This window comes from Leuciscus leuciscus (genome assembly GCF_965113295.1).
Source record: "Leuciscus leuciscus genome assembly, chromosome: 19".
Lineage (NCBI taxonomy): Eukaryota > Metazoa > Chordata > Actinopteri > Cypriniformes > Leuciscidae > Leuciscus > Leuciscus leuciscus.
This window is the reverse complement of record NC_138743.1, coordinates 11,707,609-11,724,445: the sequence shown is the minus strand read 5'-3', so window position 1 is coordinate 11,724,445 and position 16,837 is coordinate 11,707,609. Positions and strand designations below refer to the sequence as shown.

Below are 16,837 nucleotides of genomic sequence, written 5' to 3'. Positions count from 1 at the left end.
CAGTGTGTTACATTGAGCAATATGTTTGAATGTGTATATGCTTGAATGTGTTCAAAATCCTCTAAAAGGTACTGTTTTCATATTGTAATTTCTATTGCAATATTATTAATAATTAAAAAAATGAAACCATATTACAGTTTGTGGGGAAATTAATAGTCTTGAATGCAATACAACCTCAAATATTATGGATCTCGTTATTTTTCTTGTCAGAATATATCATTATTATTAATTGAAAAAAATTAGTGATGTATGTGATGTTAAAATAAATGAGTGATGAATGGAGAAAGGTTTAAAACAGTCTCGGTTCAGACCACCCCTACTCTCCTTGACATCACGCAAAGGTTGCTGCTCCATTGATGCACATGTGCTTCTGACGTCACGCTGCAACGTCATGTCACCACCTCACTCAAGACCAGTGTGTTACATTGTGCAATATGTTTGAATGTGTATATGCTTGAACGTGTTCAAAATCAATCCTCTAAAAGGTACTGTTTTCATATTGTAATTTCTCTTGCAATATTATTAATAATTAAAAAAATGAAACCATAGGCCTATTACAGTTTGTGGAGAAATTAATAGTCTTGAATGCAATACAACCTCAAATATTATGGATGTCGTTATTTTTCTTGTCAGAATATATCATTATTATTCATTTAAAAAAATGTCTCCATAAAATTACATTTATATTTTTACATTGAATCATTTAGCGGACGCTTTTGAAACTTGCACAACTAACTTACTTCCGCGTTCTACTTATTACTAATATACTGTCTATGTTATTACTACATTGTAATTTCCGGTTACAGCGTTCAGCGCACCTCTACATGCAGAGTTACTCATGAGAAGAACGCAGATTATTACAACGTTTTATGCTTGTCAATGAATTAAAGCATATTGAATTATGTTCTCTGCATTAACCAAAATGATCTTGAACCTGCTGAAATGTTCCTATAAATATATTTTCTTTCCAACTTTATTGGAATAATAACTTTATTATTCAGCATTTCTGAATAATAAAAAAAACTTAACTTGTAGAACGTAAGCTTCGGAGCGCACATACAAGTCTGAAGTGTAGGGAGTTTAGGTAGTAGGGAGCCAGTGGTGGTTCTTTAGGCAAACATCATGTGCCTTGAATTGTACAGAAACTGATGAAGAGAGTATGTGTATATGAGAATATGTGCTCTCTTCTCTCCGTTAAAGACCACTCTCACTGCCGCATTCTGGGTCAGTTGCAGAGGTGTTATAGGCCTACATGCTGGAAAGACTGAATCACAACAGTTGAAATAGAGAATTTTTTTTTTTTTACACTAGAGAAGTTGAAATGGTCTAAGCCAAAAATGTCTCACTTAAAAAATGATTTCAAGCTTTATTGTAATGTTTTACGCAAGTGCAAAAGTAAAAGGCGACCACCACTACTCTAAGCAAATATAATATTGTTGCATAAAGTTGTACCTTTTTCCTCGTGTGTGTGTGTGTGTATACACACTCACCAGTTACTTTAGGTACACCTTAGTACCGTTGCAGTAGCTGCATAGCCTATATGTCGGCTGCACATCCATAATGTGAATCTCCAATTCCTTCACATCCCAAAGGTGCTCTATTGGATTGAGATCTGGTGACTGTGGAGCCCATTTGAGTATAGTGTGTAGGCCTACTCATTGTCATGCTGAAGAAACCAGTTTGAGATGATTTGAGCTTGACATGGTGTGTTATCCTGCTGGAAGTACACTGTGGTCATAAACGGATGGACATAATCAACAACAATCAGGGTTTGAATTTGAATGAACACCCGCCAACTCGCCAAATGCGGGTAAAAATCAACTCTGGCGGGCAACGCTGTGTTTTGACAGCGTTGCCCGCCAGAGTTGATTTTTACCCGCATTTGGTGAGTTGGCGGGTGTTCATTCAAATTCAAACCCTGATTGTTGTTGATTATGTCCATCCGTACATAATAAACATGTTACTATGTTTACTCACTTTGCTGGGGAAGTTCGTGTAGCCAAATCTGCCCTAAAGCATATATTTATATATATATAATATATACACTACTCACAATAAGTTAGGGATATTGTTATTTACATGAGTGCTATTCCTATTTGGTCAGAATTTTAATGAAATAAGTAAAAGTATCCTTTGATATTACTAATAATGAATGAGAAGAAACACCATTTTCATTAGTGTAATATTTATTACCCCAAAAATGTAGACAATAACAAGGGTAGCCCCAAATAACAAAAATTGACAATGTCAGTAACGGGTGTTTCCACCATTTGCCGCAATGACAGTTTGACAGCGACGTCTCATGCTCCTCACTAGCCTCATGATGTTGTCCTGAGGCAATGCGTTCCACTCTTCCACAAGTGCTGCACGCAGTTCTGCCAGGTCACGTGGGGGTGGGGTACAATCATCCAGTCTCTGCTTCAGCTGGTCCCAGTGGCGGTTCTACATTGAATTACACCCTGGGCGAGACCCCTTTCTAAATTGGGCACCTGATGGCTTTGACCTTTCTTGTCCATCTCTTATTTGGCACTCGACATCGACAATCAACAGATCCCCTGATCTCCACTGTCACTCACGCTCACGAGTCACGACCAGAAGTCAAGACTAAACCAATTCACCTTGGTGGTGGTGACCAAGTAATCGTTTTGTATTACCTATTTTTATTAGCCATTCAGACCATTCAGAAAAACAAAAATGTGCAGGAAATATAGAGGCCCGTATTTATAATATTATGAATGAAATGTGCGTTATCTGGAAGAAAGTCGAGGTGTGACTGATAACTTCGATAACTATATGGATCAGCCCCTTGTCCGTTCCATTTGGGAGAGACCCAGAGGTGAACTGTCATACGCGCCCGCGCCTCCGCGCCCCCTCCCCTTTCCCCTTCTCAAACAAACAGCTTCTGTGCACGGCATCTTCTCAGCAAGCAGGGGCGCAAATTTGGCAATTCCCCACACAGTGAAATGATAGATAATAGAAAACCGCTTCGCGGCGCAGATTTGTATTTTTTTTTCTGCTCGTGCCGGCGGTGCCGCCCCCCCAAAAATGCCGCCCCGGGCGATTGCCCGGTTCGCCCGTGCCTAAAACCGCTACTGGCTGGTCCCAAACGTGCTCTATGGGGTTCAGGTCAGGGGACATTGCTGGCCATACCATATGAGGCACTCCGACTTCCTTAAGTCGAGCTGTGACAATTCTGGCACGATGTGGTGGCACAATAACCAAATCAGTTTTGCGCTGACTGGTGATGCCTGCCCAGACTGTTGCACCTCCTCCACCAAAGCTAACCCTGGGGACCATGTTGACCTCGGCGTATCGCTCACCTCGCCTTCTCCAGCAACACTGACGAGTGTCGGGTCACCTTGCACAGAAATGATGGTCGTCAGTGTTGCTGGAGAAGGCGAGGTGAGCGATACGCCGAGGTCAACATGGTCCCCAGGGTTAGCTTTGGTGGAGGAGGTGCAACAGTCTGGGCAGGCATCACCAGTCAGCGCAAAACTGATTTGGTTATTGTGCCACCACATCGTGCCAGAATTGTCACAGCTCGACTTCAGGAAGTCGGAGTGCCTCATATGGTATGGCCAGCAATGTCCTCTGACCTGAACCCCATAGAGCACGTTTGGGACCAGCTGAAGCAGAGACTGGATGATTGTACCCCACCCCCATGTGACCTGGCAGAACTGCGTGCAGCACTTGTGGAAGAGTGGAACGCATTGCCTCAGGACAACATCATGAGGCTAGTGAGGAGCATGAGACGTCGCTGTCAAACTGTCATTGCGGCAAATGGTGGAAACACCCGTTACTGACATTGTCAATTTTCGTTATTTGGGGCTACCCTTGTTATGGTCAACATTTTTGGGGTAATAAATATTACACTAATGAAAATGGTGTGTTTCTTCTCATTCATTATTAGTAATATCAAAGGATACTTTTACTTATTTCATTAAAATTCTGACCAAATAGGAATAGCACTCATGTAAATAACATCCCTAACTTATTGTGAGTAGTGTATATATGTGTGTGTGTGTGTTTGTACATATACACACACATACACTTTTTTCACAACATTTATGTGGTTGTCTTGGAAATATGTTAAAAGCAAAACATTTAAAAACTGGTATTTGTGTACAAACAAATACATGAAAAAAAGTCTCATCTTTTTATAAATAATGTCAAAGAAATGTATTTATTAAAATTATTTTATTTTTCAATTTATATAAAATGTTGGGTTAATTGTTGTTACTAATGTGATGTTAACAACCCATTTAGGGGACAACAATCACAACAGCCATGTTGTAGTTTCGTTTCAAACAAAAAGTGCAACAAAAAAGGTTTAAAAAGTGTGAATTACTGCAGTTTGAAAGTTATTGTTGAGCCCTTCACCCTTTGACCCTCATCAGCTCTCACTGTGGAGTCTGAAGCCTAAAAATGGAATGCAGCATAGGTAGACTCACTTCTGAATGTAACATCCTCAGCAAAACTTACGGAAAAAAAGAAGAAGATTGTAACAGGGTGAAACTTTGCATTGTTTAATAAAAATAATGCACAATATATTTTACAATTAGAAACGAAGATTGTTTTGAAATACTGTATGCGTTCCCATATTATTTCAACTATTCAGAGGTCAGTATTGAACACTGAATTATTCAAAGGAAACGTCCATTTAAACTGCACGTTCAGTTTTAACAGAATTGTGAAACAGGCGTTGTTCTCTCCTTTTTGATGGTGCAATCTGGAGGAAGGCAACAAAACAACAGTCCATGAGAGTCCATTAGCTCAGTTGAGTTTCCTGATGACTTTATTTATATCCTCAGCTCTGGGTCCAGGCTCTCCAACATCTTTCAGTAGTCCAACTTTGTCTCTAGCAGCATGTCTTGGTACTGACAAATGGAATGGCAACAGGAAGTTGTTTGCCACCCTGAAGTTCTTTCCAGCAGAATAGATCTCATGTATAAGGTCCTCCAAACAGATGATCCCATATTGTCCTTGAGAAACAAAAAAAAGAAACATGTTCAGACTGTTCATTTTATTTACATTTTTAATTGCTATTAAGAATATGAACACTATTAGACAATCATGCCATTACAGAATATCTAAAAATGTATTTTGCCACTGTGTCTTTCAAACTTAAGTGGAGACTAAATTTACAAGCGAGTAAAAGGTATTGTGCAGTCAAGTCCAATATAGTTTGCCCCATCTTAAATTAAAAATAAATAAATAATTATTTGCAAATGGTAATTACACATTTCCTTTTCCTTGTTTAAGCTGCTCCTTAAAGTTTAATGTTATGTTGCCCAAAATGCTCAGCAACCCACTTAATGAGATGTATATACCACATCAATTACTTACCGAGATGCTTCTCTATGAGTGCATTGTCGGTCAGAGGAATCTTTCTCTTAGCAATCTTTGTCTGACCTCTTTTTAATATGAGCTCACGGACTGATTTCAAGTTGGGATACCTGTTAAAGAGATCACAACAATAAATCAAACCAGTAAAAATCAATGAAAGAAATACACCTGTTTACATAATGTATTCAAGGGGTAATAATGGAACAACAGTAATAAAAAGTAATTTTTCACTATTATTTACCACAGGATCTGCATTTTCATCAGTAAAAAAATAAAAATAAAATCTGTTATAAGAGACAATAACAACAACTCCGTGACTGTGCATCAAAACCACTCCTTTCCTGGTAAGTAAGTAAATAAATAAATAAATAAATAAAGTAAACGGATTTGCAACAGCGGAATGTAAAATTTTTGACAAGCCAAACATGTCAGTCTCTAAGTAACGCAATTTAAGCCACAAAATAAACTAAGTATAATGAACTACGCAAAAGCATTTCGACCATCTCCAAATTTTTTTATAATTACCCAATAATCATACATAGTTTACCCCTCATGCACGTTTATCACATCCGTCAATTTGAATCTCACATCATCAATGTCTGTCAAAAAAATAACGTGCACAATACATGGTAGTATTTCCGAGAAACAGAGGTCCAAGGAGTGCACACATTCCCTAGAAAAACCACACTACCAGATGTTTTGATTATGTCATCGCTTTCCTAGAAGAGGGAGAAAATGGCGGTCTAATCGGCTTCAAAATTCTGTCTGTCAGATGATAACGTAGTACCCAACACGCGAGTATAAATATGCTGTTCACTCGCTGAAATGTTATCGGAATAATCAGACACTACTAGACATGTGCCGGTATTCGGTAATGCGATAAATCGCGGTAATGAATATGCACAATATTGTTATCGCGGGCACTTCAAAATACCGTGAAAAATAATAGATCAGAATTTATATTTATAGAACGCGCATTCGCTTATCAACCGCTTAAACAAACACTGCGTATATGCTGCGCGAAACACGTGCGCACTCTGATGTAAACAATCCCCACATGTAGAAGCGCTGTGTGCATGCGGCGCAGTGCGCACTCTAGTCTAATGTAAACAATCCTCACAGGGAGAAGAAGCATGGCGGAAGGAGGAACGCTGCCGACGATTTATCCCCCTTCTAAAAGCAGGGCGGCCAACTCTACGCATTCAGCATGAGACTCACGCAATCGACACTTTTCACGCGCTCTTGCGCCACACATCCATTTTCTCACGCAGAGAAAAATCGCGGAGCAAAGAGGACACTGACACCGACAGACTAGACAGAGCAGGTTACTTATGATATGAAAACAATTCTCAGCTCTCAGGTTCTGTCCATTTTATTACGAAATTCAGATAATAAATACCGTTTTGGCGCTTGTAAATGTGACGTGACAGATCGCTGTAGCGCCTCAGTTCAAGCAAACCGATCATCTGTTAGTTTTTATTTAAAGATACAGTACAACTTACCGAAAGGTATTTATGCCTCATAATATCGATCAATCAGTGTTTTTCAGCCACGGAAATGTCAATAAAACTGCAGGTGCACAATTATGTCACAGAACGTTACATTTACCTCAGGAAAGCCATTTAATGACCAACACGTTAGTTGACTAGAAAAAATAGCTATAGAGAGGAGTATTTTGCTAAATATGTGCACTATATTACATTTGTATTATATTTTTACTTGTGTCATAAAACCAAATTATATTTAATTTGTTCATTTTTAACCTTTAATAATACCAGCTGACAGGGCTCTCTGTATGTTTGCAGCATTATGTGAGATATATATTTTCTTGAGAAAAATTAACATGTAGGCTATCTACTGTAGCCTACCTATTATCTATCCAAAGAGTCAATATTGAATCAAAATTGAAATCAAATCCCAAGAATTGAATTGAAATCGTGAAAATTGTGTAAAATTCTGTTCAGTTACCAAATGTTTTGACAATCACAATTACACCTATTGTGATGCAAGTTTTTTTTTCTTTTCTTTTCCAATCCATCCATTTCTTTTGAGCAATTAAAATATCGTGATAATACCGTATACCGTGATAAAAGCTCAATCAATTAATCGCAGCATGAAAATTTGATACCGGCACATGCCTAGACACTACATAACAAAAATAAATCCTAATGTAATTGAAAAACATCGCAAGGTTAGTGAACTTTTTTTTTTGTTGCACAAACTACATAGTGATTTTGACATTCGTGATTTGAATATTTTCCATAATTTTCCAATTTGGCTGATCTTTTTTTCATAAATTTGGCAATAGATGAACTGTTAAATGAGTGATCTTGAGACAAGTCCCTGTAGTCATCCAATTTGACTGGGGCTGGGATATCCTACACATTTCTACCAATAAATTTCCATGACTTTTGAGGCAAATATTCATGACCAAACGTTGCATGAAATATGGGTGTATGCATGTGAATAAAAATGAAAAATCCACGTTCAAATTTCAAATAAGAGCATATCTTAACCAATTAATAACAAGCTATGTGGTTTTGATACAAAATAAACATTTATTTAAATAACACTGACACACCAATAAGACGGTTAGATAAAATACTGTGTCTGACCCTTAGAACTCCACTCTGTAGCAACAGATTAACATACATCAATGGGAGGCAACAATGTTAAATAAGTAAATAAAAGTGTCCAGTAGAGCTGTAGCGGTGCGTCGATGACGTCGACGCCAAAATTACGTCGACGTCATATTTTTTGCGTCGACGCTTCTTTATTTATTATCTATTTATTTTTTTGCACCATTCCCGGAGGTACAGCTCGCCACACACACACGTCTCCTTTCTCTGCAGAATGCCACAAATCCGCTCAACCAATCACAGCGCACCATTCCACGCATTGTAAACAGTAACGGTGGCGCTCTGACACCCGGCATCCTAGTTTTCCTTATCTACTTTGCACTTTTTGAGCAACAAACAAACAAAAAAAATAATACATTGATGAACCTGTGGTGGATTCTGACGTAAGCCATCGAAATCTAATCATTTACGTGAGGAGATTAAGAAGATGAGGCACGCGGGAGGAAGAGAAATGCCGACTGATGCTTGTTCTCACACGACAGCGTCAAACTTCTGTCGAATGCTGACACGTTAACCCCAGGGGATCTTTTAAAAAACTTTCAATTCTTGTACTCAAAGTCAACGAAAACCGAGCAGGACCTAAGCCATTTTACAGCTGATCGCCGTCAAAAAAGAAGGTCGCCGTCGTTCAGAAGGTATTTCTAGCGATGGCTGATTGAATGTAGCCTATGTTTAGTCCAGATTAGTATTGACCGAGTTCAGAGGCTGTCATATGTGGATCAACTTACTTTGTTGTGTATTTTCAACAGTTTCAATGTGAAAATTAACTTTTATATTGATTCAATGGATAATTGCATGAAAAAAAAAAGGATTTATCACATTTATACTATATTATTCAGAAGTAAACATTGTAGCTGACAGTGTGTTTATGTCAGAATGTTTATTTTTAAACCACAACCTTCTAAGTGCTTCTTTTACCAATATATTTAACATATCTTTTGCATTTCTCATCCAAACAACGTCAAACTTGGCACTGCACTTACTCGTGCCCAAACAGCTGTCGAGTTTGAAATCCATCGGAGTAACGGCTCGACAGAGATATGCGAATAACAGACAGGATAAATAATTCCAATTAGTCGTTAGATTAGTAGACTAATCGATAAAATAATCGCCCGACTAATCGTTTAATTAATAATCGTTTACCCCAGCCCTAGTGTCCAGTAACACTGAAATCAACTTTACAAGGTAGAAGTGCCAGAGACCTTGCAATTGATTCCCATGGGCATTTTTTACCTTCATAAGTGCAATTTTTATGATTACCTGTGTTGTCTTATATGTCAAATACTTAAATTTAACCAAATACTTATTAAATCAATCAGAATACTAGACTGTTACCAATAAAATTTTATCATTAACAAAAGCCATCTTTACACTGAAAAGGTGGAACAAAAGCTGCATCTGAAATAGCATAAATGTTTATTTACAGACTGTTTAATGTTACTCATAAAACACCGCCATAACTTCTGTTTCATGCCGACTTTAAGTCATGTAGTGCTTTCCAGCCTTTACTCGTTATGTACAAAAAAGGAACATTATAATACTCACCCCCAGGCAACATACGGTTCCACAGTCTTAAGCATTTTTACGGAAGTCTTGTTGACTTTCACAAAGGCGCCACTGAAGATCTTTCTCAGCCTCAGCATCTGAACAACTTTCATCACTTTGGGGCTCACACCTTTGATCCTACAAGCAACCATACGGGAAAATTAAACCACCAAGCAGATGTAGAACAGTACATAATTGACCCCAAAACAAAAATTCAGTCATTTACTCACCCTCATGATGCTTCAAACCTGTATGTGTTTCTATCTTCTGTAGAACACAAAATATATTTCTTGTAGGGTTTTTTTTTTTTTGTCAGGTTTGAAATGGCATGAGAATGAGTCAATGATTTAAATTTTTATTTTTGGGTGAACTATCATTTTAATGTCAATGTGAACATAAGTTCACAGTGAATGTGAATAAGTAAAATTTACTCTCTGATGCGGGCAGCGAACACCAGACCGTTCTTCGCTGGCGGCATGGCCGGCGGAGGTCTTTCTTTGAGTCTGGCGAGTCGTGTGTCATCTCGATGCTTCCTCTTGCTGTTTATCAAAAACTCCTCTAAGCGCTTAAACTTCAAGGGAATTCCTTTTTTGTCCTGTGAAAATTTGACAATTTCAGTTTTATTATTGAACTGAAATAATATAATATAATATATTTATTCATTATTGAACTATAAACAAAAACTGGTTACAAGGGAGGAATTCTCACTTTTCTCTTCTGCTGTAACGCAAGTTTGGCTTGAGTGGCTTTGATAGCCTGGTACGCCTTGCGTTTCTTGAGAAGATTCTCAGGAACAAGCTTGATTACTCTCTCATTTCTGAACAAGACAAAATATGAATAAATAATTTTAAGTACACAAAATCAACAAAAAAATGTACCGTCCGTTTACACGTTCTTTCAACTGTGACCCAAATCCGATTCATGTGTTTACACTTGTCATACTATCTGAAACATCACGCATGCTTAAAGGGTTAAATTCTCTTGCACAGATGGGCAGACGCGAAACATGCTTGATGCTAGCTCTGCGATATATGCGAAGTTCGCCAAACATCCCCATGATTTTGAGGCGAAGGAGGACAAAAAGTGCCATCATTGCACATATGCTTCAGTTATTGTGTGTGAGAGAGATCTCAGGACTGGTGGGAGCATATTGTGTTTAAATATTGGCTTTAACGAGGAGCAGTGGGTCCGAAATTTTGTTGTCTCAACGTTTTTTCACATTCCTCTCCTACGACGACACAACGTTTCGTCGGGCCATCCGTCCCTTTGCAGATGCACGTCGGGGTTTCTCTCGTCATGACAGTCGCATTGGCACATATCCGATTTATTTCCACATATGAAAGAGGCCTGAAACCGATCTTGAAATATCCGAATGCATGCGTTTTTTTCCTGTTTACACTGTCATAGAACACATCGGCTCTGTCTCACATGAGCAAAAAATCGGAATTGGGTCACATTCCACTGACAGTGTAAACGAGGCCTTTGACAGCGATTAACTTTACATCTGAGGCGTTTAAAGACTCTATTTGTCCATTGTTTATTTCTAAAGAAACACGACAATGTATAAAGGCTCCATTTACACCATATATTACAGAATTAAAACACTTTATACCCAAATGTCAAGAAAGTTACTTGCAGAGCCAATCAGCCCTATACCGCAAGGTGCGTAGGGCCCCGCAAATTACTCAAGGCCCCGCCTCCCCCTCGTGTCAAAGCGCGTCAATCAATGTTTACAATATCGATGAGAAAATGAAGCGGAACTATCTTTCTGGTCACGAAAAGAGAGAGAAAAAAAGACCATGAAAGTTAATTGCAGCAACAGTTATCAGGTAGACTTGTGTGCTCTCCTCTCAAAGTTTGATGTCAGCAAAGAACAGTAGGCTTAATTTAAGCTGATGTGAGTTGATTTATTATGTTTAATAAACGACAAAGGACAACGGTGTTTGTTTATAAACTGCAGCTCGGAAAGGATTGCACGAGCATGAAATGAAACGCGCACTTTCCAGCAGAAACATCTGTTTTGAGTCGGGACCAGTACAATACGGGCGTGATGGCACTCCTCATTATAGTTTTAAAACAAGACGATGATTATCTAGTCGCTCAGTCAAGGTTTAGTTACAACTCTGCACTAATGCAATATGGAAAGCAATGTACTGACCAGAGTTTCCGCTAGAAAAAAATGGTGCCGGTCAAAGTGACCGGCAGAGATTTCGTTTTCCGGACATTTTGATGATATGCCGGTCAAATATTGCCTCTTAATTAGTCAAGTTGAGGAAAACTGGAGGCAGGCTATGTAACTTAAAAAATGACATAATCAGGCCGTATAGAATGCAACATGTTTATTAGCCTAACTTTCAAATAGACGGAAAAAAAACATGAACGTCCGATTGGCGTCAATCAACGCCAATTGTTTTTACTATGGTTTCACATTCATAGTTTAACAAACCAATCCCCCTTCCCCACATAAAATATCTGAATATCTCGCGGTGTAAATAGCCGCATTTCCATTACAGATTTGCGCAAATGTTTTGCGCTATTATCTAAATATCGATAAAAAACTATTGCGAAATGACGGCGTTTCCATTAACCGATGTTATATGCGACTAAACGTCCTTTTTTCTCTCACGATAAGTCACTTCAAAAATCACGGCAACGGACGTTGGTTTATATAATATCACAGCCACCGCATTAGACATTATTATTATTATTAATGGAAGGAGACGTGGCGTGTTATCCAAGCATTAATGGCAGGGAAAGACCCTTGTACTGCGAACGACACAGGGAGTTTCTGGGTGTTTCGCCCTCATTTCTGCTCCGAGGTTTTGATTGTGGCATTTATTTGAGATTTAGAATCCAGTATTCCTATATAGGCTAATTATTGTTTCTTTTATAAATTTAATAAAGAACTCTGTCTCGTATTCTGTCCAAACGATCCATGTAGGCTACTTTTGTGTCCATTCGTTTTTCCTTTTTTAACCCGTAATTGAAAAACGAAAAATGAACGGTTGTAAGTTGAACACCAAAATGTTAATTTGAACTGGCTACACCAACTGCTGCGCAAAAAAAGTAAATACCGACGCATTTTCTGATTTTTGTTTATGACTTTTTGCCCCTTTATTAAACATATAAAATATTCACAAATTAATATGGAAAACATGTCGATTTTACTGGTTTTCAAAGGCCAAATTAGAACCTGGAATTGATGTTTTTCCCGCAGTGCTGAATGAGAAGAGCCATTAATATTATGAATAAACTATTGTTTTCTAAGTGTCGGCTAAAATCACATCTCCATCTCCGCTGTTAAGCAGATGCGCTTTTAGAGAGAAATGCACCTTTCATACGGATTAGGTACATAATCAGAAGGTATTAGCTTTCGATTCGAATTTGTTCGTTTTAAAGTGGACATTTCAAGCTTTAGCCTACATAGGCTATATTTTGTTTCAGTTCTCACGCTGCAGTTTATGGAGATTATGAAAGTGCGTCTGATTGTTTTATTTTATTTTATTTTACAAAAGCACAACGTTTTCTTGTTATTGTGAGTTTACACAAATAAAAGTAGTTGAGAATAATGTATTATTATTTTCTGTATGACCAGAAATGATAGAGCATTTTAAGTTGTTTCCACTGTTAATAGGAAAATGCAAGTGTTCGCGCTCGCGCCTCCGTGCCATGCAGTGCGCGCTCCACACTCAGCTTTGTTCCTTTTTTGCATAGAAGCGTCTTCTAAATATAGTTTATTAAATGTTATAATATAATAAAATAATATAAAATTATTATTATTTGCGTAGCTATACACATGGACCTCAAACACACCGCGTCTTCTAAGTCACTGCAAATGCGCAAAAACTGTTTCCATTGCAGCTTTGCGAAATATTCCTTTTTCGAATTGCCTGAAAAACCTCCTCATGCGAGCATAAAAACGTTCTTGCGATAAACGGGAGTTTTTGCGAAATTAACGTGTTTCCATTGTGCTTATTTTTAATTCGCAATTTCAATTTGCGCAATTTGAAGGGTAGCCTAATGGAAACGCGGCTATAGTGTCTCTCCACAACTTGCAATGCGCATAAGCCGCGTAACCTTGTTCTCCGCAAGGCGACTTCGCTGCTTCGTCTTGATCCGATTCTGCTTTTTCTCCGGTGGTGGTGGAGCTGTCTGGACATCTGAGGCTTCAGGCATTCCTGATTCACCATCGTCCGTCGCGTCTGGCCTCTGAAAAAAGCTTTTACGGCTAGTCTGCCTGGGCCTGGTCTCACTCATTCGTTCGTTGTTTAGGTCTATATTACAGCCGTTTTAGGCGTGCGCTTTATTTGAAATGCAGCATGCGATGTTGTTTAATAACTTTCAAACGGTAGAGCCTGTTCCTTTATAACATAGCCAAAGGTCGGTGTATTTTGGTTTTATACATTTTAGGCTTATTCTCAAATTCAGATTGTGTTAGGGGGGCGGGATTATTAGGTAATTTTAATCGGACAATTTGACCGGAGAGATTTAATTTTGTCGGACATTTCATTTTTTTTCCGGCCAATGTCCGGCAATTACCGGACAACGGAAACCCTGGTACTGACATTGACTATTGATGGGCTCCATTGAATTTAAAATGTTGATTGGCTGGAGATTCTGGTCAATATGGATGCATATCCCTCAGTAAATAATAACCATCAAGAATATCAAGAATTACTTTTATCATTTAAAACACAGTGACATGCTATGGCGCCATTTTAGCTTTTATTCATTCACAGGATATGCATTTTTTATATTAATAATTCAATTTGTACTATTTAAAATGTGAATTCTTTATATTAAGAATGAACTTTTTACTAGTAACAATGTCTTCAAGTTCTGATAACAGGAATTACATTTTCGCTAGAACTAGTTAAAGGAGGGATTGTAGTGGGAACACTGGGGTGTCAGGTGTGACTGTGTGGCAATGGCAAATGGTTCATGGCTTACGGGTCAGGTATGAGGGCCCCTAAACAGAATTTTGCTTAGGGCCCCAGGTAGGTCAGGATCGGCTCTGGTTACTCGAATCAATGAACAGCACTAATAAAGCCCCATTCTTAAAGATCATTAACTAAAAAAGTTGGTTTAGGGTTTAGTTACCTTTAACATGTGGTCAATAAATGCAATTTCATGGGTTTACAGCTGAGAGAAAATGCTGTCAGTACAAATGATACTAATGCTGCATACTATAACTCTAGTGCACATAGAAAAGCTAACTTGCTGATAATCCATATAAAGAAGAATAGAGAATAGAATAGATCTGTGATGAATTTCTAAAATATCCTTTCATATTTTTACTTTTTAGTATCCATATAATGTCACTATTTTTGTGGTACAATTATTTTTTTCGGGTAACACGATATAAACCGAAGAATACAAGATTAAGTAGAACGTGTTTTCACATGGAGCATCGTTCTACTTAATCCTCTATTCTTCGGTTTAAATCGTGTTACCCGAAAAAAATAATTGTACCACAAAAATAGTGACATTATATGGATACTAAAAAGTAAAAATATGAAAGGATATTTTAGAAATTCATCACAGATCGTTTAAGATGTTCAAATACGTACCCAGGTTCTGCCATCGCGTTTGCTGTAACCCGTCGCACAATGATGACGTTTTGATTTCGCCAGCACACACCTCAGTACACGAGATCCAGGGGGCGGAGTTGGATCCAGATATAAGGGGTGGAGATTGGTAGGTTTAGGGGTGGGTTTAGGGATTAAGGGGTGGGTTTAGGGATCAGAGGGTGGAGATGGGTAGGTTTTAGGTTTATGTAAGGTGGGAGGAGTTGGATCTAGATCCAACTCCGCCCCCTGGATTTCATGTTCTGCAGTGAGGACCATCTCGTATTCTGTGTAATACTGCCGCCTTTCCCTTTGGAGTGACTATTACACATTTCACTCACTAGGAACCGTTTCTCACACTCACGTTCACCACCATGTGATTATTACTCCACCGATATAAAATTTAAATTTGCACACATGCTGTGAATTTTAACAAAAACATTATGTTTAAAAAATGAGGCTATCTATTTATTTTCTTCAGCACTATTTTAATTAAGTCACTTAAAAAGCTGTGAAAAATGTAAAAGGTACATCATTTGAGAAAAAAAAGCTATGAAATATTTTTATAGCCTAATATTAATTATTATTATTATTAATCTTTGCTTGGAGTGACTTGGTGCCTGTTTTATGTCACTTATTTAATAATAATAATAATAAATTCAGCAGCAATAATCTCTGTCCAAATGCTTCCACATACCTTCTGCAGTATGTTAATCAAACATTTATTTAACTAAAATATTACATTCTTACCTTTCAGCATCTATTTGTGGCTATTTTTTTTTTTTATCTCCTCAGCGTCCTGTGGCCAACATTAACTAAGAAAATCTATTTATCTAATGATATTTTCTGCATTCTTTAGTCAATTAAATTAAGTATAGCCTACTACACAGTCAGTATAGATTTGTTAAATAATTGCCTATTTCTGGGATTTTTGTGGAATAAAATCGTTGCTAAAAACAAAAATCATGCATAGCATTTTTAAGTGACTGATGCTTTCAATAGGTGTTGAGTGAGAAATATAAAATGGGACATGCAGTAAAACTGTAATTGGTCATGTAAATTACCTATACTTGTTACTTGTTTCATCCTTAAAGTCGGCATGAAACAGATGTTGCGGCAGTTTTTTCTTCCTATTGTGAAATATATCAGAGCGAAAAGGTTTCTTGAACAAGAAAAAATGACTTGATTTTGTCCATCAGGAATTGATTGGATGGATGGATGGATTGTTATTGCTGTAATCTCATGTGAGTGACAGGTTTTCCCGCCCTCACGCCAGTAAACATCACCAGACAAGATATGTTTTATTTAAAGGGATAGTTCACCCAAAAATTTAAATGTTGTCATAATTTACTCACCCTCAAATTGTTCTAAACCTGTATGAGTTTCTTTCTTCTATTGAACACAAAAGAAGATATTTTAAAGAATGTTGGTATTTGGTAATCAAACAGTTGACGGTAGCAATTGACTTTCATAGTAGGGAAAAAATCCTATGGAAGTCAATGGGTGCTATCAACTGTTTGGTTACTGATATTCTTTAAAATATCTTTTTTTGTGTTTAACAGAAGAAAGAAACTCATACGGGTTTGGAACAACATGAGAGTGAGTGAATGATGACACTTTCATTTTTGGGTAAACTATCCCTTTAAGTGGGAGGGAAAGTTATTTTGAATAAAGACTGCAAGGGTAGCTACATGAATAAAAAAAATGTGCAAGGATAAATCTTAATAAATACTGCAGTAT

At 37.7% G+C, this 16,837-nt stretch overlaps 1 protein-coding gene across 1 annotated transcript; it reads right to left on the bottom strand.

The window, feature by feature from the left end:
- Positions 1 to 4,510: 4,510 nt before the first annotated feature.
- Positions 4,511 to 15,188, bottom strand: rpl7l1 (ribosomal protein L7-like 1). The gene is made up of 6 exons (XM_082148317.1): positions 15,101 to 15,188; positions 10,239 to 10,347; positions 9,962 to 10,125; positions 9,531 to 9,668; positions 5,347 to 5,456; positions 4,511 to 4,982 (listed from the first exon to the last, which is right to left on the bottom strand). Exons 1-6 carry the CDS (start codon positions 15,112 to 15,114, stop codon positions 4,774 to 4,776), a joined length of 744 nt encoding a protein of 247 aa, XP_082004443.1. The 5' UTR covers positions 15,115 to 15,188; the 3' UTR covers positions 4,511 to 4,773.
- Positions 15,189 to 16,837: the final 1,649 nt, after the last annotated feature.

Coding starts and splice junctions, on each gene's coding strand:
- rpl7l1 (XM_082148317.1), bottom strand. Junction 9,669..9,961: donor TTCGCTGCCCGCATCAGAGA/GTAAATTTTACT, acceptor GGTTGCTTGTAG/GATCAAAGGTGTGAGCCCCA. Junction 5,457..9,530: donor GAACCGTATGTTGCCTGGGG/GTGAGTATTATA, acceptor TCTCTTTAACAG/GTATCCCAACTTGAAATCAG.